At 47.0% G+C, this 21835-nt stretch overlaps 1 protein-coding gene across 2 annotated transcripts in view; it reads left to right on the top strand.

Annotated features, from left to right (window-relative positions):
- SLC25A48 (solute carrier family 25 member 48) overlaps window positions 1-12534 on the top strand; it is a 40984-nt gene extending 28450 nt beyond the window's left edge. The window contains exons 6-8 of one of the 2 annotated variants that reach the window (XM_042453220.1): window positions 5167-5300; window positions 9227-9353; window positions 11232-12531. In XM_042453220.1, the coding sequence (XP_042309154.1) occupies window positions 5167-5300; window positions 9227-9346 (254 nt within the window). In that variant the 3' untranslated portion in view covers window positions 9347-9353; window positions 11232-12531. Of the gene's footprint in view, window positions 1-5166; window positions 5301-9226; window positions 9354-11231 lie in introns of both variants that reach the window. The other variant, XM_042453221.1, reaches the window with a different exon arrangement.
- Window positions 12535-21835: the final 9301 nt, after the last annotated feature.

The following is a 21835-nucleotide window of genomic DNA, read 5'->3' as shown; positions in this document are numbered from 1 at the left end:
GAACATGTGTTCTCTGTGTCAGTCCCTCTGTCCCCCCCCGAAGCATCCGAACGTGTCCTCCGTGTCAGTCCCTCTATTCCCACATGGAACATCCGAACGTGTTTTCCATGTCAGTCCATCTATTTCCCCCTATAACATCTTAATGTGTCCTCTGTGTCCATCCCTCTATTCACCGCTGAATCATCCGAATGTGTCCTCCGTGTCAGTCCCTTCATTCCTCCCTGAAACTCTTGAAGGAGTACCGGAAGCAAATGGAGCAAAATTGCAGCGCCGCATCATGGGAAATGTGGCACCTTGGAGGTTGGGGGGGTGTGTGTGTACCAGGACTGAAGCAAAGTTGCATTCCACACCAAGATCAATTCGAATTGAATTCAAATTGACCTTGGAGAAAGATTTGTGATTTCAATAGTTCACCAAATTCACCTACATTGGGAGTGAACTTGGATTGACTTAAGATCGGCCTCAGAACAACTCCCTATAAAAAGCAATAGCATGTGATATTCTATCATGTTATAACATGAATTTGCATGGTTGGGCCCAGAATGGCTACGGATTGGAGTTGCAAATACCGTCATGTGATAAGGGCCTTGGTCCCACTAGGTATGGTTGGTGAGGACAGGAGCGAGAGCTTTCTTGGTGGCTATTCCAAGGCTGTGGAGTGCTCCAAGGCTACTCCTTCCCCTGCTATCCTGCTGGCAGGTAATGTTGTTTTTATCTGACCAGGCATTTGGCAGCTAAATCAAATTTAATGACTATGCAGATGGATCTTTAATGGGGCGTGTGTGGTGAACTTTCAGGTTTTTAAATTGTTTTATATTATTTTAATGTTTTAATAAGGTAGTTTATTGATTTTTAATTTCTGTATTATCATATACCTGTTTCTAAGTTAAGTTGTAAGCTGCCTTGGGTCCTTATCAGGAGAAAGGCAGGCTATAAATTTAATTAATTAATTAATTAATTAATTAATTACAGTAGTAGATCTTCAATGGTGAATCCACCACTCACCATGGATAGTACAAGTAAGGACAGCTGGTACACCAGTCCCAGATTGTTATTTAGTCTGGACTATTTCTATCTACCGTAGGCCGGTTACATACCGGCAGTTGGGACATCCGGAGGACGTCCCATTTTAAAAAAGGGGTGTCTCTTCTAGACGCCCCTGAGTCTAGTACGGACTGTGTCCGTACAATATGGCGCCGGCCCTTCTACATGGCCGGTGCCATATTGACGTATCGGACGCTGAGCGTCCGAACGTCGCGCAGCCCTAATGACGTCACGAATGCGCCCTTGGCGCTTCGCGACATCATCAATGCGCCGCGGAAAGAAGCTCCGAAATGGAGCTTCTTTTTTGCTCCGCACGGGAGCCGCGCGGTTTGGCTGCTGCAGCTCCTGCGCAGAGCAAATGGCACCAGCGGGGGAGCTCCGCAAAGCGGCGGTTTGTATCCCGCCGTAGACTCTAGCTTCATATTGGTAGCTCATTGAGTGCTGTCATTCTCACTGATGCCTTTATATTACAGAAAAGTAATGTAAATTTTATTTTTGTTGTTTGTGTACACTAGAGATTCCCTAAAATTCTTTGGGTAGTGCTGTCAAACCATGTGTCACCTACATACAAATATATAAATACATTATTTATACACTATATATGCATTTATGTATTTGAATAGTTGTGTATCTTTTACTGTAAATTACTCTTATCATTTCAGCTGAGAGGTGATATCTAGGTTCATAAAAGAAAGGTATTTTCTCTTGTAGTCTTATTGTATGAGAAAAGAAAGCCAAAACAGAGTGTGAGAGTAGTAGCTTTCTCCATGGCTCTCCACATGCTGTCATAGTACTTCTGTTGTCTTCCCAAGAGACACAACCACAAAAGCAAGCCTTTTGTCAGGCTGGAAAAAAGGTTTGGCAGAAAGCACCCATTTATAACCATTTCCCTTGGAAAGGAGAATGGACTACTATGACTGCATGAGAGGAGGCACGGAGAAAGCACTCCCACTCCATTGCGGCTTTCTTTTCTCATAACATAAGGCCTGGAATCTTTCTCACTGTTGATTTACTGTTAATGAAGGGCAAAAGTCCAGTTAAGACAGAAAGTTTAATCAAGGCAATGTTATCATTGGAATGTTAGCACTGGGTTCCTTGAAAACAAAGTAGTTACTGGTTAATATGAATGGAACCTCTAGAATTTCACATCACTGCACCAAATGTATTCCTGTGAGCCACTGCCATGTAAATACAAGGACCAATGAGAAATACCATAGATTTAACTGTAACACACAAACCATACTGATGTAATGTTGCCATGTCAGGACTACCCCAGGGACCAAACCTGACATAAAAGACTTGTGACATCACAGAAGACAGGCTTTGGATATGTTACAGGATTGATACAAGGAGAAGCCCTTGATAGACATGATGCATTGAGTATAAACCACAGTTGTTGAGATTATGCCACCCTAATCAATAACACCACATACAACAAATGAGGAAAATGCGAATCTGCGCACTTTTCAAGGCAGTTCTCTGTTTCTGACATCCCTTCCCTTTGCTTGCAGAATGCAAAAGAGGGAGCAGGCCCTGAGATCTGGCAATCCTATTTGATGAGATTCTATTACTGTACAACAACAACACCTTAACAACTTTTTCTAAGATCCAACACCTTAAATGTTAGCTTTTATTTTTCTTGAATGGGCATATATTTAATCAACTATTAATGCTATTGTTCAATGAATTTGAAATTACAGTTGTCAGGTCAGCAGGATCCATTCCCTGAGATTCTAAGGCCAAAGTCTGGGTCCAGGGAGTGTGTCAGCTACATACTCTGGGACCAGAGGTAATATCATAGATTTGTGACAGACCAAAAGGGTTTCTAGGTCATCTGATTATGGAAATGGTCATGATGGGAATCAGGACAAATGGGTGGGGCCCAGAATATGAGTAAAAGCTCAAAAGGGGGGGGGGGAGTTAGTATGGCAAACCTGAGGAAGGGTCAGGAAGCATTTTGCAGTCACTGGGCAGGCAGCAAAATGCACCCATTTGTTGAAGTAGTTTCTACCACCTTCTAAAAATGCTCATATTCCATGCGGTCTTGCCTACAGCACATGTCAGATAGAGTTTTTCCAGGCCTGATGCTGATGATGTCAAGAATGGGTCTCACGAATTGTGAATGCTTCTTGTCTTGCTCTACTGTGCCCAAGTATATGCACATACTATCTTCTCTCAGCCCCACAGCTTCTGTTTTGTTTTGGGGGTTGTTTGTTTTTTGGTGTCCTGATGCAAGTGCACTTTCACGCTGAGTCAGAGAACCTTGGCACCAGCTCAAAATGGGTAGAAACACATGCCTAGCCTTTAGAACCACCACACATACAAATACTAAACTTTCTCCTTTTCTAGTGCCACACACCATGAGATTTGTCTTGCTACCTGGAGATGCAGAGAAGCAAAGCAGTCCCCTGAAATTTGAGGTGGTACCTTGAGACCTAATTTGAGATGTTCTTAATTCATAACAGACAAACCAGTGGCCTTTCCATAAAGAGGGCTACAATTATTTAATTGAGAACATGTTCTAGAGGTTTATTATTTCTTTAGCGATAGGGAGGTCTTGGCTATACATCCATTTAGCACACATACAAGTCATTCAGCACCTTATTTTTGAATGTGTCTATTTGACTGGTGCCAGTCGGAATGAGTGGAAATGGGTTCCTAAGCTTTAAAGCCACCTCACATACAGAACTACTGTATTGTATGTTTCATTTACTAGCTGGTCATACTGAATCTTCTCCAGCTGCTTAGATGGGGAAAGAATTTCTACATTTTTTCATGAAAGGATGGATAAATTCTTGCCATGTTTTCAGGAATTGGACATACATCCTTCTTTGGCATTTGTGGCAAGAAAATGGTGGTACATTCCTGGTGATCAGTGGAAGCTTTCCAAGTCATTTCATCCTACAGTACTTCTGCAGAGGGACCTTAATGCATCTCAATGTAGCATTCTTCCAAGAACATTGATGGGGGAAATATAGCTGTTTCTGATAGGCCAGCAGGCGTAGCCACGTTTTTCTCTCAACATGACTCTGATGAGATGTCTTTTTATAAAGACATTATTATTAGGCTTCAGATATCGTTTTACTATCATTTTAGTTCTTATTCAGGCTCCTCTATTTTTATTTATTAGATACAGTGGGATTGGCTAGAATTTCATTCATCCCCAGCTTATGCTTTATTGTATTGTCTGCGGCAGCCCAACACCAAAAGTCTGTGAAATTTACTGCACTGGCCCTGGAACGGGGCTGTAGTATTCCCGGAAATCTCCCTCTGAGGAACACATCCAGAACAGGATGGGCAAGTCTGACAGCGGCGGCGGCATTCTCGCTGTGCAGTAAAATCCATTCCCCACCGCTGAACGTCCTCAGAACGTTCCATTTTGGAATGCTACAGGCCCGTTCCAGGGCCAGTGCAGTAAAGTTCTTTATTTCTCTGCTGAAAAACTTTCAGGTAAAAGGGGACAAACAGGAAATGGAGGGTCTGAGAGTGCATGAAAATACTTTGTAAAAAGGAGCTTCTCTATTAGACAGTATAAACTGACGTATGCCTGTATTTCAGTTTGCTGACCAAAATCCACCCACTATTAAGCATTTAATTTTTCAAAATATGTCCCATGCAGAGAAAAACTGCAGAGGAGAACATAGGGAAAGCATTCTTCAAAGGAGAGTCTATTACACCACTGAAGCCTATTGCAGTATTTACTCACTTGCAGTAAAAATCTTTGGTTCCCAACAAGTTTATGCCAAGCAGATGAGGTGGCCTCAAATGGCAAACTGGAGCCATCTCAGAAGGGGATTTGTGATTAATTACTTCAACTTGGCATTCATGACTTGAATTTTATAAAGTGCTGTAGGCTATACTGGAAAATCCAAGCAGCTGACAAGATATGTGTTGCTTCCCAAACAGTCTGAGTAGTCAGCAACTAAACACCATTGAAATAGATAGTAAAACACTGCCTTCATTTATTGTTAATTTTCTATTGCACTTTAATAGCCAATTCCTTAAGCCTTCTCTCATTCTCTTTAATATGTGAATACAGAAAATTATTTTTCCATCCTTCTATCTACCCACCCATCCATATACGCACCCATCCACCCAAACTATTTTCCTCTTATTTCCTAGGGGCAATATCTTGGGGAACTGCTACTCCTATGGATGTTGTGAAGAGTCGTCTTCAAGCAGATGGGGTTTATTTAAGCAAATACAGAGGAGTCGTTGACTGTATCTCCCAAAGCTATCACAATGAGGGTCTAAAAGTAAGCACTACCAAAATAATACTTTCTCAATACAATTTCACATGACAAACTAATTTCCCTCTGTACTCACAGTCTAACACCTACTACAACATATGTACTATATGTTATGTATGTATGTGTATAATTACAGTAGGCCCTTTTTATTCATGGATTTTTTATCCACAGATTCAAGCATCTATAGATTGAAAATATTGAAAATAATTATAAATTCCAAATAGCAAGCCTTGATTTTCCTTTTTATACAGTGGGCCCTCAGTATATGTGGGATCCATACCGGATCCCCCTATGGATGCCAAAATCCACGGATGCTCAAATCCCATTGACTTCAATGGTAACACGGTCACATGGCCACCCCACCACTGAAGACAATGGCACTTTGGAGGAGCTGCTTCCTCCTCCTCCTCTTCCCCCCACTGCCTCTTTCTCCTCCATCTCTCTGCAATGCTTCATCCTCCTCCTGCTTGCTCTGTGCCTTCCTCCTCCTCCTCTTCTTCCTGCCTCACCTTGCCTTCCTCTTCCTCCTCCTCTAGTCTCACACTGCCCCTTCCTCCTCCTCTTCCTCCTCTTCCAGCCTTGTGCCTTGCCTTCCTCCTCTTCTTCCTCCCACCTTGCACTGTGCCACACCATAACCTCTTCCTCCTTCTCCTCTTCTCCCACCTCGCCTTCCCACTCCTGCCTTGTGCTGTGCTGCACTGCGCCTTACTCCTCTTCCTCCTCCTCTGTTCCCCCCACGGGCTTGCCATCCACAGATAAGGAGGGCCCACTGTATAAGGGACACCATTTTGCAATGCTGTTATATTTAATGAGACTTGAGCATCCACTGATTTTGTTATCCAAGGGGGGTCCTGGAACCAAACTCCAGAGGACAACAAGGACCCACTTTATATACACACATATATGCACTCCTGAAATTCTGCATATCAGTTCAAGAATATGATGAAGTGGGATGTAGTCCACAAATGTTTTAGTCTTAAAGATGCTACTCTATTGGTTTTCCTTAAGCAATAGAATGATATGACTGGTCCTTTGCCAACTGTAACTTGTGCAGTTACACGTGTAGATCTATACTTTAAATAGAATAATTACATATATTGAACAGATTTTACACCAATACAGTATGGATTTAAATAAGGATTAGTCGGTCTAGATAGCATAATTCTATAATTAGCTATGATCCAGGATACTTAAATGGAACTTACAGGCTACAGATAGGTAGCCTCACTGCAGCTGTTCTGTTTTACATGTTTTTCAGCTGAATTTGACTCATCCATTTCTCCTTGCCCCAGCTAAATCTTGAAGTACTGACTTCTACTTGTAAACAACAAGAACAACACACACACACACTATAGAATTCTATAGAAATTTCATTTATAAGGGATTTCCCTTAGTTCCCAATGGAAATACCAGTTTTAAATCTAGCTTCAAAATCAGAAATGTGGGAGAAACATGTTTATCTTGTTCCCAAGTTTGTTCCTTAAACATGCCTACTGAGTTCCTGTGCTGGATTTATTATATATTAACTTTGTGTTGCACATTCAAAGAGTTGATTTACAGCAACCATAACTTCAAGACAATTTTGGTATGCTTTCACACCTATATAAATGATCATCCTATCTTTTATCTCAATTGCATCAGTCTTATCATGCCAATTTCTCATTGCCTATAGCCACTCACAGCTGTGCCAATGCATTTCATTCCAGGTCTCAATGGAAAACTGCCATTTGCCCACAAGACAAATCCCAGTTGATAGGCTGTTTGTCTAAAATAACATAGCTGTATAACATTTAATGGAACACCTCCCTGTATCCATTAAAACTATTTAAAACCCATCTCACTGGAGAGGAAAAAAAAGTTCTGTTCAACATTAACTTTATGTGTACATAAGGTAAAAGCAAAGTACTACATGTATGGTGACTTCGTTGCTGCATGGGTTCCTGGATGACACACACCAAAAATTGTTGTTGCTGTGCACCTTCAAGTTGTTTCCGACTTTTGACGATCCTAAGGCAAACCTATCATGGGGTTTTCTTGGCAAGTTTTGTTTAGGGGTGGCATACCTGAGAGAATGTGACTGAGATAAAACACACTGCAGAAATAATCCAGTTTGAGTTTGTTTTAACTGCTCTGGCTCAGTGCTAAAGAATCCTGGGAATTGTAGTTTATTGTGGCACCAGAACACTCTGACAGAGAAGGATAAATATCTCACAAAACTTCAGTTCACAGAATTCCCTAGCATTGAGCCAGGGAAGTTAAAGCAGATTCAAATTGGATTATTTCTGCAGTGTGTTTTGGGCCTAAGAGAGTGTGACTTACCCTAGGTGACCTAGTGGGTTTCTGTGGCCAAGTGTGGATTTGAGCCCTGGTCTCTAGAGTTGTAGTCTAATGCTCAAACCACTACACCATGCTGAGAGAAAGGAGGAATATAAATGCATATTATAATAATAACAACAACACTGAATCACAAAAATGCCCTTCTTTCATATATACAGGACAGGACAGGACAGGACAGGATATTATGAGGGAGCAGGATGCCATCTGCCTCCAGTAACTGTAAAAACCTCACTGGGGCTCTTCTAGACTGACATAGAGAAGTGAAATCTCTTGCAACAGAGCTCCTTGTTTATTGCCAGATGTTCCAAGTTGTTGTTTCTTCCTCACTCACCCACAGCCAGAGCAATCCAGCAAGCTCCATGGGGCCATTTCCCTGGTTATGAAACCAGCATGGAAGGGGAGAGAGAAGAAGCGATGATTGCCTCTTCTCCTCCTGCAGTTTGTAAGAGCAGTGAAATGATGAAGTCTATTCATTAAACTGCTGTTTGCTGCCTATACTGTTCCTGCTGCCAGTCACAACCTCTGCCACAGCTGCAAGAAAGAGGAGTGGCCAAGAAGCCCTGTATCAACCAAGATATCCAGATTTTTTTTAATACACCCACATTCTTGGTGGGAGTAAAATGTTCCTGCTGGCTTCAGGAATTGCCAACAAATCATCTGGGACAACATAAACATCTGGTTACAAACCTGAGAACTACAGCTACAAGTGCAAGTTGATTATCCTTTATCCAGAAATCCAAAATACTCTAAAATCGTCCACATGGATGGCTGAGATAGTGACACCTTTGCTTTATGACAGTTCAGTATACACAGACTTTGCTTCATGCACAAAAATATTAAAAAGACTATGTATAAAATTATCTTCAGGCTAAGTGTATAAAGTGTATGTGAAACATAAATGAATTTTACATTTAGACTTCAAGATATCTCATTAGGTATATGCAAATATTCCAAAAGCAGAAAAAACCCCAAATTGCAAAATAGTTCTGGTTTCAAGAACTTTGGACAAGGGAGACTCAGCCTGTACCACAACACCCAGCAATATTTTTTTATGCCTAGAAAAGGGTACCAGCTGACCTTTATCCAGTCCTGATCCCTCAGACTATTTTAATCTATACTGTATATGCCACAAGGCATTTGTGATTATATTATTTACATTTTTTTCTGTATACCAAAATGCTATTTTATGAACAAAAATTAATATATAGGATTTTATCATATGAGCCATAACAATAAATCCTATAGAATGAAGTATGGAGCTATTATTTTTACATTTCCTTCTGTATTTGTCTTTTTATCTTGCTCCCTCTCATGTTCTCTGAGCAGCTTTACAGCTATTTTCTTCAGTGACCATATCTCTCAGGAGCTCACAATAGAAATGATGCAATTTTATGACGTATTTTATTATCTTTTACAACTTGCAGTATCTTTTGGGGAATTATTTTACTGAGTTCACTTAAGTTCCTTACAGAAAAGAGATGTGAAAAACCTGCGGGTCTCCCAGTGTCTGAATCTGATTCATTATTTCCTGCTGTCTGTGTGGAAATACTTGACAGGCTGTTTCAGGGTAACCTTTCCTTTATTGTTCTGACCAGGTCTTTTTTAGGGGATTTACAGTTAACGCAATACGTGGATTCCCAATGAGTGCTGCTATGTTTCTTGGATATGAACTTTCACTTAGAGCCCTCAGAGAGCAAGCAGAGGCAAACCCTTGAATTCCAGGTCAGTTTTATAACTATGTTTAGTGATTCCATGTTTCTAGCCCTGTCTGCACGGGCCAAATAAAATGTCCTCTCCCCTTCCTCTCAGTGGGGAATCTGGAAGATGCACAGCCCAAACTCCAATTCTGGTACAAACTCTCTGGACAATATCTGGCCCATTCAGCATCAAACCCAGATATACTCCCCCACCACCACCACTACCACCCTTTTAACAAATTAAAATAACTCACCTTTTGCTAAAGAATTTCCTGGAAGATTTGGAGCCCTCCATTGCAATGACAGGCAACTGTGTATAATGTCATTTACTCTGAGGTGAGAATGAGGTACTCAGCCATGTGACTGACGCTAGGTGCCTTGTTCTGATTTCAGAGCAAGTTACTTGCCAGTGGTGGTGGCCACACCAGGTGTCACTGTGAGAGGTGCATGCAAAGAGCTGTCCAGGCATTGCATTGGGAGTGCCAGGTGATGGGAGGACATCGCAGGAGCTCCAGAGTCAGAATACTCCCGGCTGCCCATGGAGTATTCTGGCTCATGCAAACAGGGTCTGTCTATAAATCTAATTAATTATCATAACACCAAGATATACAGTGATCCCAAGTGCATTTATCTGCCCACTGAAACCAGCAGTACATTTTCCAGCATAGTAGCCCTGCTCAGCACAGGCTTAAGTGCTCCTATGCTCACTGAAATCAATGTGGAACCAACCAAAGATGCAGTCTTGTATGCCCTTACTTGAAGGTAAATCCATTAAATTATCTCACATAAACATGATTCACCTGTAAGTGTTGTATATCTACATTTGATTGTTCCCGACAGGGCAGGCTTGTCCATTAGACTATAAATTAACTTTATTATTAATTTCCATTGAAAGTGGTGGTACTCATTTGCTCCACTTATGATCAGTTTATCACACTTCAGTGCTCATTGATAAATGACAAAATGTATTCTTTAAATTATGTGTTGTGGACAACTCTGCACAATTTTCTTCAATATAAAGACCTACATGACTGTGTCAATTGTGTATATCGATCGATCAGTCAATATTTATTTGTCAGTGAACCCTGTGAGACATACTATAACTTAAACCCATATAAAATAGAAAGGTTGTATAAAAGATACAAGTAGTTTGCATAAAATTAAATTATCAGATTGGGATACAACACTGGAATAATTATTGATTATACAATTATAATTTTAGGGTATATTGCCATTAGTCAGACCCCTTTTTGAGAATCTGTTCTCTCTCATTTTAATGGCTAGAGACAAAAATTTTGAAAGACAAGATAACGTTCATGCATTTGCGACAACATTTTGATATAAAACATTTGTGTATATGCAATCACCTTTTGAAAAAGCTATGTAGGTTCTAAAACTGCTCTGTGCATACAGAGTAACTGACCCATCATGTGGACTGTTGTACATCAATGGCTATGGTTCCAGATGAAAGTTTTGGCTTTTCCCAGGAATAGCCTGAAATTCTTGAGGCTGTTAAAAAAAATAATAATACAGTGAACCCTTGTTATACGCTGGGGTTTGGTTCCAAGATCCCCCGTGGATAACAAAATCCATGGATGCTCAAATCCCATTAAATATAATGACATAACAAAATGGTGTCCCTTATAAAAAATGGAAAATCAAGGTTTGATATTTGAAATTTATACTTTTTAAAAATATTTTCAAACCGTGGATGCTTGAATCCGTATATTTAAAAAATCTGTGTATAGGAAGGGCTGACTGTACTGCAAAACCCTTGACCAGACATTGGTGCTAAGATGCAAAAACAAACAAAGTAAGTGCCACAGATATAGAAAGATTCACAGTACTAAAACCTTTTTGTCTTTATGCAGTTGTTTCTTATGGCTTTTTCTTTCTTCCTAAGGAATCATCTGCGCCTCACCATTGCTACTTCCTGAGCCAAATCAATAGCACATAATCAAAGCTGGATGTGGAAAATAATGTCATCATGCCAGAGAACTTTGTGAACAGTAATTACTGATCCTGTACATGAGTGACTGAAATGTTAACAACTGTGCAGCAACTGAATTTTGATCCAAATGCACTTCATTGTGAAGACAAAGGCAAATATTGCCTGGCAGTGATAAAAAGTTTTCATCAAAACTTTTATAGAATGCAACCCACTTTGTCTAGGATCAGCCACCAATGCCACTTTCCAACACCATTTATAAGAGGCTAACTGGGTTCTAATGCATTGTCTTTTCATTCCTTGTTTCATATAATTAGATATCCAGTGTGTTGGACTGTAATAATGTCTTCAAGGCTTCAAATGCTTAACTACAAGAATTCTCAACTGTTGATTTTTCCTATGGCAAGTGTAATCCAATGTGTCTATGTGCTTTTCCCTGACTGTTGCTGTTCCCTAGTCTACTGTGTTTGGTTTGTGTGTGCGTGTGTGCATGTGGAGAATGGCTTGTTACACTGAACAAGAAACCAAATGTAAGATTATATTTGGAGACCTATAATGTGGCCAAGTAGATTGCTGCTATAAACAATTATGCTTTATTTATTTAAAGGCACTGACATCAGCAATCCACGTGGCCACATTACAGGTGTCCAAATATAATTTCTAGCCATTTCGGCTTTTCTCAGAAAATAGCCAGCAAAAGGATAATTCATTGAGAATCTGGCTTGAGCCCTTCTGCATAAAATGGACACCCCCATCTGCTCAGAGGGGAGTCCAGACAATGCAGGGTGCACTCCTCAAGTCTGATGCAAATGGTCCTGGCAATATCCAGCTTATTCAGCACCAAACCCAGGATATACCCCTCTTAAAACAGTAAAAAACAACAACCATACTACTTGTTCTGTGGCTTCCCAGAAGATACAGCCCTCCATTGTGGCATTGGGTGGCTGTTTGTATGAATGTACTGCTGTGCCACATGGCATGGTGGCCATTGCAGCATACCACTCGCATTGAGGTCACAACAAGATCCCCAGCCATGCAATCGATGTTGAGCACCTTGTTCTGACCTCAGAGTGAAGGGACCTGCACAGTGGGACACATATGCAAACAACCACCTGGTGCCACTAAGAATCTACCTCAAGAGTGAAAAGGGGGATTCATTCCAATGATCTGTGGTAGCTAGTGACTTCCATGTCAGTGGGAAAGTGGATGTACTCTGGGTTTTAGCACAAACCATAAAGGAGCTGTCCAAGGTGCTGAATGTATAGTGTCTAGACTGAGGGAAGTAATAGTACCACTCCATTTCCCAGCAGAGAAGGGGCGAGCATCCTGACTTTGGGGTGGCTCCGCCCACGAGGCTCCTGATAGGCAGGTAGAAAACAAAAGAGACAATCGGGGCCTAGCCCCGCCTGTGTGGGCGGAGCCACCCCAGAGAGCCCCAGTCTTCTTCCTGCCTCGCTCCTGGTAGGATGGATCTCTGCTTCGCTTCATAGCATTGGAATTTTAGCTCTCCTGGACTTGCCTGGCTCTTCCCTTCTCTCTTTCTCCTCCCTCTGCCTCTTTTCCCCTTTTTCCAAAAAAGAAAAAAAAACCCTTCTTTGTTTCCCTCCCCTCCCTGTCCCAATGGCCGGACCAGCCATGACCAGCGAAGATGAGCGGGCTTTAGGGGAGCTAGCTTCCGCCCAGCCCAGGCCAGCCCCGGCTTTGCCGGCTGCTTGCCGTGCGGCTTCCCCCACAACAGCGGCGGCGGAAGCGCACCCAAAGCGGCCGGAGGAGCCCTCCCTCCCTTCCGCTGACAGAGCCAGGGCTTCCCAAATGAACTGGCCAGGGTCCGAGGATGGGGAGCCCTCACCAGACTCACCGCAGGACAGCGAGGAGGATGTAAGTGACCCCCCACCGCCGCAGATGCAGCGGTGGTTCAGTTCCCTCCTCGCCAGGGAAGCACCGCACCTCCGCGGGGGCCCCCGGGGAGACAGCGACCCTGCATGCGTGCCACCAGCATGGGGGGGGCATGCTATTCGCGGGGGGGGGCTTTCCTGATGTGGCCTGGGGCCCCTTTTCCTGGAGGGTGGGGGATGCCGGGAACTGGGGTCGACCGGCAGATCGGCCCAGGCTTCATGCCGGTCACCTATGGAGGCGGCCATCTTGCCCCCGGGTCGACCCGCCCACTTCCGGATGACCCGGAAGTCGGCCATCTTGGCCATGCGGCCGCCCATGGGCGCCGCCATCTTGGCCACGCAGTGGGCTAGGGGCACCGCCAGCTGGGGGACGCCCTTCCCCCTAGTCAAGCTGCAGTCGCCAGGGCTGAAGGTGGCCGCTCCGGTGGGGGCGGGGGGGATCTCTCCACCACCTCCCAGGGGACAAAGAAAGTTAACTGCCCCACTAGGGAGCGCTGCCACCTCAAAGGCCGAGAGGGTCGCGGCAGAGGCGCTGCAGCGCTATCTGGTGGCGACAGGCCGTCAGAGCCCTCAACCAGCCAACTAGGCCTCCAGGAGTTACCCCATAGTTCAGGAGAGGAGGAGGATGAAAGCTCCTTCTCCGACTCCGAACACTCATATCGGCCGCCTCCCAAGCGGCCAAGATTTGACAGGGGTTCTTCTCGCAAGCGTCCCCGCTCTTCCCACTCTTCAGACGAGGAAGTCTCTGAGCATTCCCGGGATTCCTCAGCCTCTGAGGCAGAGGAATTTGAGTTGTCCCAGGATGAGGGGGAGGACAAGGGGGAACCCCAGGTTTCTTCCCGCCTTTTCAAGCCAGAGGATTATGTTCCACTCATTAGAAAAACAACCAAGACCTTGGGCATTTCCTTGCCCCCAGGTCAGCCCACCCCTTCGGACTCTGACCTCCCCACGGTGAGCGAGGAGCTTTTTCCAGTCTCCTCCTCGCCTGTCCAACAAATCCCTTGTCCCCTCAACATCATGCAGATTGTCTGAGACGAATGGGCCAGGCCTGCCGCTTCCAGGTCTAACCATAGCGTGATTCGCAAACACTACATTCTCCAGCCAGCAGTTATGGAGAAGCTCAAAGTCCTATTGGTGGACGCTCCTGTTTCGGCGCTCGTTTCCTCCGCCGTGTTCAGTAGAGATGGTGAGGATGCCCTCTGTAACCCAGAGGACAGAAGGGCCGCTCAAAAAGGCCCACGAAGCCATGCCCATAGCCATTAGGGCAGCCACCACAGTCTCTATGGTGATGCGAGCCAGCCTTCAGTGGTCCCACCAACTCCTAGACCTCCTGCCCAATCCTGACACCAAGGTCAGGCAAACCATCAATAAGCTGGCCAAGGCCGCAGCCCTTGCGGCTGATGGCACCCTGGACACCATTCAGCAGTGTGCCTGAGCCCAGGCCGCTGCTGTAGCGGTTCGCAGACAGTTCTGGCTTAAAAACTGGAGTGTGGACTCTAAATCCAAGCAGAACCTGGCCTTCACACCCTTCTTGGGATCCAAGCTTTTCAGAGAATCTCTAGATCCAGTGCTGGTTGAGGGTAAAGATAAGAAAAGGTCTCTGCCCTCAGTCAAGAAAAAGGATGACAGGAAACAGTATAGATACCGCTCTTCCTTTCGTTCCTCTCAGTCCTTCTACCCTTCCAACTCCCAATCCTTTCGAGCCAGGGAGTCCCGGCCCAACAAGGCCAGATGGGGAGACTCCAAGTTCTCCAAGCAGGGCAAATCCCCCTTTCCAGCTAAGGACGGTGGAGTTCCCAAACAGCCCCGCAAAAATGCCCCGCAATGACGGGGTCCCCCCAGTAGGGGGCAGACTTCGGGAGTTCGGCCACATCTGGGAGACTTCCACTTCAGACAGGTGGGTCATCGACACTATCCGTCACGGCTACAAGATACAGTTTCATCGCAAGCCCGGTGACATCTTCCTGCCGTCTCCCAGATCGGCCGACCCCCTCAAACACCGCCTCCTGCTGGAAGCCATCGACCGCCTTCTGGCTGTCCACGCCATCGAGCCGGTGCCCACAGAGGACAGAGGCCAGGGGTGCTACTCAACTATCTTCCTTGTGCCAAAGAAAAACGGTTCATGGAGTGCCATCCTGAACCTCAGGGGCGTCAACCGGTTTATCTTCAAGAAGAAGTTCAGGATGGAGACTCTAAAGACCATCCTGGACAGCCTCCAGCCTGGAGACTTTCTTTCCTCACTGGACTTACAGGATGCTTATCTACACATTCTGATTCACCCCTCTTCACGTCGTTTCCTCCGCTTCAGATATGGCAACCGACATTTCCAATACCGTGCACTTCCCTTTGGCCTGGCCTCAGCTCCCAGGGTCTTCACCAAGGTCATGGTAGCATTGGTCGCCCATTGGAGGAGACTCCGGCTCCACGTCTACCCTTACTTCGACGACCTGTTGATTCGGTCATCCTCCAGAAGTCAGGGACTTCTCGACACCAACCACATCCTCGCATCTCTGCAGGAGCACGGATTCCTCATAAATTTGGAAAAGAGCACCCTTGTTCCAGACCAACACATCCACCATCTGGGAGCCCTCATAGACACTCAGTCAGGCACGGTACGGCTACCTCCGGACCGGATCCGTTCCATTCAAGAGGCCATATCAGAGGCCCTCTCAGCCCCGCGAGCCAGTCTCCAGCTCCTGGCTCACCTTCAGGGTCTCATGATTGCAGCCATCCCGTGTCTGCCGTGGGCGAGATTCCACGCCAGGCCATTGCAGTGGCTTCTCCTGCCCCACCAGTGAGCCATCTCCCTCAAGAGACCTAAGAGGATTCACCTTTCCAGCGAAGTGCGCCAGTCCCTTCGTTGGTGGACATCCAAAGCAATCCACCAAAGTCTCCAGATCTGGAAACCCCCCAGGGTCCAGATAACTACAGACGTCAGTCTCCGCGGATGGGGGGCTGTCTGCGGGACGCAGTTAGCCCAAGGCCGCTGGAGCCCATCAGAACAGTCCCACAGCATCAACTGGCTGGAACTGCGAGCGATTCGCCTAGCCCTCCGCGTCTTCCACCAGAGGGTTCAACACAGACCCGTCCTCATAAGAATGGACAACATCACTGCGAAGGCTCACGTCAATCGTCAGGGAGGAACCAGGTCCCGGTCCCTGATGCTCGAAGCTCAGTCCCTTCTGAGCTGGGCCGAGGCCAACCTCACGGCCCTGGAGGCCGAACACCTTCAAGGATCCCTAAACTCCAAAGCCGACTGGCTAAGCTGGACGGACCAGACCAGGGAGAGTGGAGCCTACATCCAGAGATCTTTCAGACCATATCAGACAAGTTCGGCAAGCCAGTTCTGGACCTTTTCGCCTCCCCAGCCAATGCCAAGACACCCAGGTTCTTCTCCAGGTTCCGGATGGAGGGGGCTGAAGACGTAGATGCTCTCAACTGTCCCTGGCCGGAAGGTCTGCTCTACGCGTTCCCACCTACTCCTCTACTCGCCAAACTGCTGGCCAGAATTCGCAGGACCCGAGCTCAAGTCCTACTAGTGGCCCCAGCTTGGCCCCGGCGACCTTGGTTCTCCGAAATCCTCAGCATGGCAACTCAGAGTCTTCCTCTACCAGCCAGGTCAGACCTCCTAGCCCAGGGACAGGTCCACCACCCAGACCCAACCTGGCTACGGCTTCACGCCTGGAAATTGAACGCCACATGCTGAGCGGCTACGGCTACTCTCCAGAGGTGATAGATTCCATCCTGGCATCTAGGCATCAGTCCACTCTCAGGATTTACGAATACACCTTCAGAGCATTTAAGAGATGGTGTAAACGCAAGAACAAGGATTTCATCAACGTCTCAGTCCCTACGGTCCTTCAGTTTCTCCAGGACGGATTTCTCCAGGGGCTTCGGCCTAATACCATAAGGCGGCAGGTGGCAGCCATCACCTCCATCCTTCCCCTGAGGACGCGGCAAGGATAGCCCTGCATCCCCATATCCGCAGATTGCTCAAAGAGGTCGCCAATAGGGCACCCCCAACCAGACATCGGTTCCCGTCCTGGCAGCTCCACAAGATCCTTAAGGCTTTGACTGTTCACCGCTTTGAGCCTTTGAGGGAAGTGCCCCTCAAGTTCCTCACCCTCAAGACATTAATGCTGACGGCGCTCACCTCGGCAAGGCGAGTCTCCGAGATAGGCGCCCTTTCAGTCCGCAAAGAGTTGTGCATCATCAGGCCAGACTCAGTCCTCCTGAGACCCGACCCAAACTTCGTCCCTAAGGTCAACTCTGTCTTCCACACGTCCCAGGACATTGTGCTTCTGCCTTCCTTCTGCCCGCGACCCTCCAGAGACTTGGAGAAGAGCTGGCATACTCTCGACGTCCGCAGGGCCATAAAGATCTATCTCAAGAGGACGACAGCCTTCAGAAAATCGGAGGCCCTGTTTGTATCCTTTAGGCCTAATAAAAAGGTGTCCGTCTCGACCCTGGCCAGGTGGATTAGAGAGTGCACCGTCCTCTGCTACAAATCATTAAACCTTCAACCACCAGGGGGTATCACAGCTCACTCAACCAGGAGTGCGGCTACTTCGGTGGCGCTGGCCACCAATGCCCCATTGGCCGAGATTTGCAGAGCGGCCACCTGGAAGTCCCCTTCCACCTTCGCCAGGCACTACAAGCTGGACCTGTTCCAGTTAGCCGAGGCGGCCTTCGGCCGCAGGGTGTTACAGCAAGTGGTGCCTGAGTCGCCTTCCGCGCCAGTCGGCCCACCCTAATTCTTGGGCCTGCTTTTGTACATCCCGAAGTCAGGATGCTCGCTCCTTCTCTGCTGGGAAACGGAGCGTTGGACTTACCTGAGAGGTCCGAGCATCCTCCCCACCCTAACTTGCCTACTGGCGCAGATGGGCGACCCCTTTCTTCTTCGCTTTACAGTTTGACCAGTTTCTCCTCAGCTGGTAACCGACTGGGGCTCTCTGGGGTGGCTCCGCCCACACGGGCGGGGCTAGGCCCTGATTGTATCTTTTGTTTTCTACCTGCCTATCAGGAGCCTCGTGGGCGGAGCCACCCCGAAGTCAGGATGCTCGGACCTTCTCTGCTGGAACGTCTCTCAGCTAAGTCCCACGCTCCGTTCTGCTTTGGTCAGACCTGCACAGATATAGGATGGGAGACATATTGCTGAATGAAAGTACATGTGAAAGAGATCTAGGAGTCCAAGTAGACCATAAGTTGAACATGAGTCAACAGTGTGATGCGGCAGCTAAAAAGGCCAATGCAATTCTAGGCTGCATCAATAAAAGTATAGTGTCTAGATCAAGAGAAGTAATAGTGCCATTGTATTCTGCTCTGATCAGGCCCCACCTGGAATATTGTGTCCAGTTCTGGGCACCACAATTCAAAAAGGACATTGAGAAACTGGAGCGTGTCCAGAGGAGGGCGACTAAAATGGTGAAAGGTCTGGAAACCATGCCCTATGAGGAACGACTCAGGGAGCTGGGGATGTTTAGCCTGGAGAAGAGAAGGTTAAGAGGTGATATGATAGCCCTGTTTAAATATTTGAAAGGATGTCACATTGAGGAGGGAGCAAGCTTGTTTTCTGCTGCTCCAGAGAACAGGAACCGGAACAATGGATGCAAGCTACAGGAAAAGAGATTCCACCTCAACATTAGGAAGAACTTCCTGACAGTAAGGGCTGTTCGACAGTGGAACAAACTCCCCCGGAGTGTAGTGGAGTCTCCTTCCTTGGAGGTCTTTAAGCAGAGGCTAGATAGCTATCTGTTGGGGATGCTTTGATTTGGATTTCCTGCATGGCAGGGGGTTGGACTGGATGGCCCTTGTGGTCTCTTCCAACTCTATGATTCTATGACCTCACCTGAAATAGTGTGTCCAGCTCTGGGCACTACAATTTAAGAAGGATATTAACAAGCTTGAGAATGTCCAGAGGAGGGCAGAGGCAGCTTAGGGGCCTGGGTATGTTTAGCCTGAAGAAGAGAAGGTTAAGAGGTGAGATGATTGACATGTTTAAATATTTGAAAGGATGGCATATGGAAGAAGGAGCAAGCTAGTTTTCTGCTGCTCCAGAGACTAGGACATGGAGCAGTGGATTCAAGCTACAAGAAAAGATGTTCCACCTAAATGTTAGGAAGAACTTCCTGACAGTAAGAGCTCTCCAGTGGCACACACTGCCTCAGAGAATAGTGAAGTCTCCTTCTTTGGATGTTTTGAAACAGAAGGTAGATTGCTATGTGTCAGAAGAGGGTCCCGAACGCCAGCCCTGCACAGCAATGGCAAGGAGGGACCCCAATTTGATGGACCAATGGAATGAGGCCAGGGTTCCCTGTGGGCGGTGCTTCGCACTGTGATGCTGTATGGGGGCGGGGCTATAACCAACTTAAGGAGAGCCCTGAACCTCCATGCTCCCTCTCTGTAGCTCAAGCAGCATGCTACCTGGGACTACCTGGACAAAGAGAGAGATAAGTACCTTACCTTTTCCTGGGATTGGGTTGCTTAGGGTCCTTCAGACTATCTCCCTCAGGCCCCAAACCCATCCCTGGGGAGGAAGCCACAGAGCAGGCCTTTTAGGCCCCAGCAGGGCTTCTCTCCTTCGGCACTAGGCCCCCTTGGTGTATAGCCACCCACGCCAGTGCCTGCACTTCAGTGCAGGCCTTTTAGGCTGCGGCAGAGCCTATCTTACTACAGGCCTTTTAGGTTCCTCAGCGTTAGTCCCCTTGGTCTACAGCCAGCCAACGCCGGTGCCTGTAAGCTACTGCAGGCCTCTTAGACAGCATCAGAGACCCAGAACACCCAGCCACCCTTCCTACTCCAGGACAGGCCTCGCACTGGGCTGCTAAACTGCACAAAGGCTCCACAACACCAGTGTTGCTCCCTTCATTGCTGCTTTCACCTCATTTAAGATGCCACCTAAAAAGCTGACTGGTACAGCTAAAGGCAAAGAACCAGCCAAGAAGTCGCCTGCTAAAAGAGTGTGCACTCAGCCTCCCAGCCAGACAGGAAGTGGCAGGGACCAGAGTGATGGAGGGGATGTCCATGCAAGGCTTGAGAGGCTAGAGGCGCTATGCGCCATTGCTGGGCAGGACACAAAAAAGACAAAGCGGAGTGGCACAAAGAAACAACATCAAGGAGCACATGGGCATGAGGTGTCAGCTCGTCTGGACAGTCTCAAACGATACTTGGCTTCAACACAGCTGCCAGCAACACTGATAGTTGGGGATTCAGACAAGGACTTGGAGGGCCAAGAAGAAGACACAACAGGGGGAGAAGCACCACAGACCAGGCATGGTGAGTCTCTCCTCACTGGGGTGCCACAGTCAGGGGCCCACCCTGGGATGGAGGGTGCCAGGGGGTGGCCATGGGAAGTATGGGATTCCCCTGACAACCAGCCAGTGGGAGCTATCAATAACTGGGCCAAATGGGTTGGTAGGGGGATGTTCAGTCATATGACTACTGCCCCACCAGGCCCGGCCCCCCAGGCCCGACCTTCCCATACTCACTGCCATCGAGTTATGGTGCCCACAATGGCACTTCACTGCAGGGTGCTAGTGCATATGGGGGGATTCACTACAGTGCAATCCCATTTGGGTACCTGGCCATGCCCTTGGGGGACCACTTGTCCCCGGCCACAGTGGACAAAATCCTGAGAGGGGAATTTGTGGACATCTCCTCCCTCCTATATCGGGAAGTTGAGAAAAAGGACTGGGAACGCCTCGATGATAAAGAGAAGGAGACAGTTAGGCAGCGTAAGGCAGGAAGGACCTGGAGGAACTGGCTTCAGGGCTTTTTCATCTATGTGGGGGTTATAGGGAAAGAACTAGGGTGGTCACAAGGAGCAACAGGGAGCTAGGTGGGGTGCAGCAACCCCCACCATGGCTCCAAAAGGGCCCCAGTCCAATTAGACTGGAAAGTCTAGAGGCCCTCATCCGCCCCTACTATGACAGCGAAGCGCAGTGCTATCTCATTGAGGGTTTCAGGTATGGTTTTAGGATCCCTTATACTGGACCACGCAACTCCTACTTTGCCAAAAACCTTAGGTCAGTCATAGGCCTTGACTCGGTTGTCAGGGAAAAGATTGCCAAGGAGGTGAGGGAAGGTAGAGTTGTAGGCCCGTTTACTTCCCCCCTCCCTAATATTAGGATATCCCCACTTGGTGTTGTCCCTAAGAAGACACCGGGAGAATATAGACTAATTCACCATCTATCCTACCCAAGGGCCGAATTGGTCAATGATTATATCCCAGAGGAACTGTGTACAGTGCACTACATATCATTCGATTCAGCGGTGCAGCTGGTTTGTAGGATGGAAATGGGAGCAGAACTGGGCAAATGTGACATCAAGTCTGCGTTCCGCCTGCTCCCAGTCCACCCAGATGACTTTTGTCTGCTTGGCTTTTCCTTTGATGGCAATTTTTATATGGACTGGGCTCTCCCCATGGGATGCTCGGTTTCTTGTGCAGCCTTTGAAAGGTTTAGCACCTTCCTCGAATGGGCCCTTAAGATTAGGGCTGCGCACAAGGGAGTCATCGACTACCTGGATGATTTTTTGTTTGTGGGTGGACTGGGAACAGGGAACTGTGTCTGCTTGATGTCTGAATTCTTATCCCTATCTGAGGAGCTGGGTGTCCCGATAGCTCACGAGAAAACAGAGGGCCCCTCCACTGCCTTAGTCTTCCTG

The sequence above is a fragment of the Sceloporus undulatus genome, chromosome 2 (assembly GCF_019175285.1).
Source record: "Sceloporus undulatus isolate JIND9_A2432 ecotype Alabama chromosome 2, SceUnd_v1.1, whole genome shotgun sequence".
Classification (NCBI taxonomy): domain Eukaryota; kingdom Metazoa; phylum Chordata; class Lepidosauria; order Squamata; family Phrynosomatidae; genus Sceloporus; species Sceloporus undulatus.
This window is presented reverse-complemented; position numbering and strand designations above follow the sequence as displayed.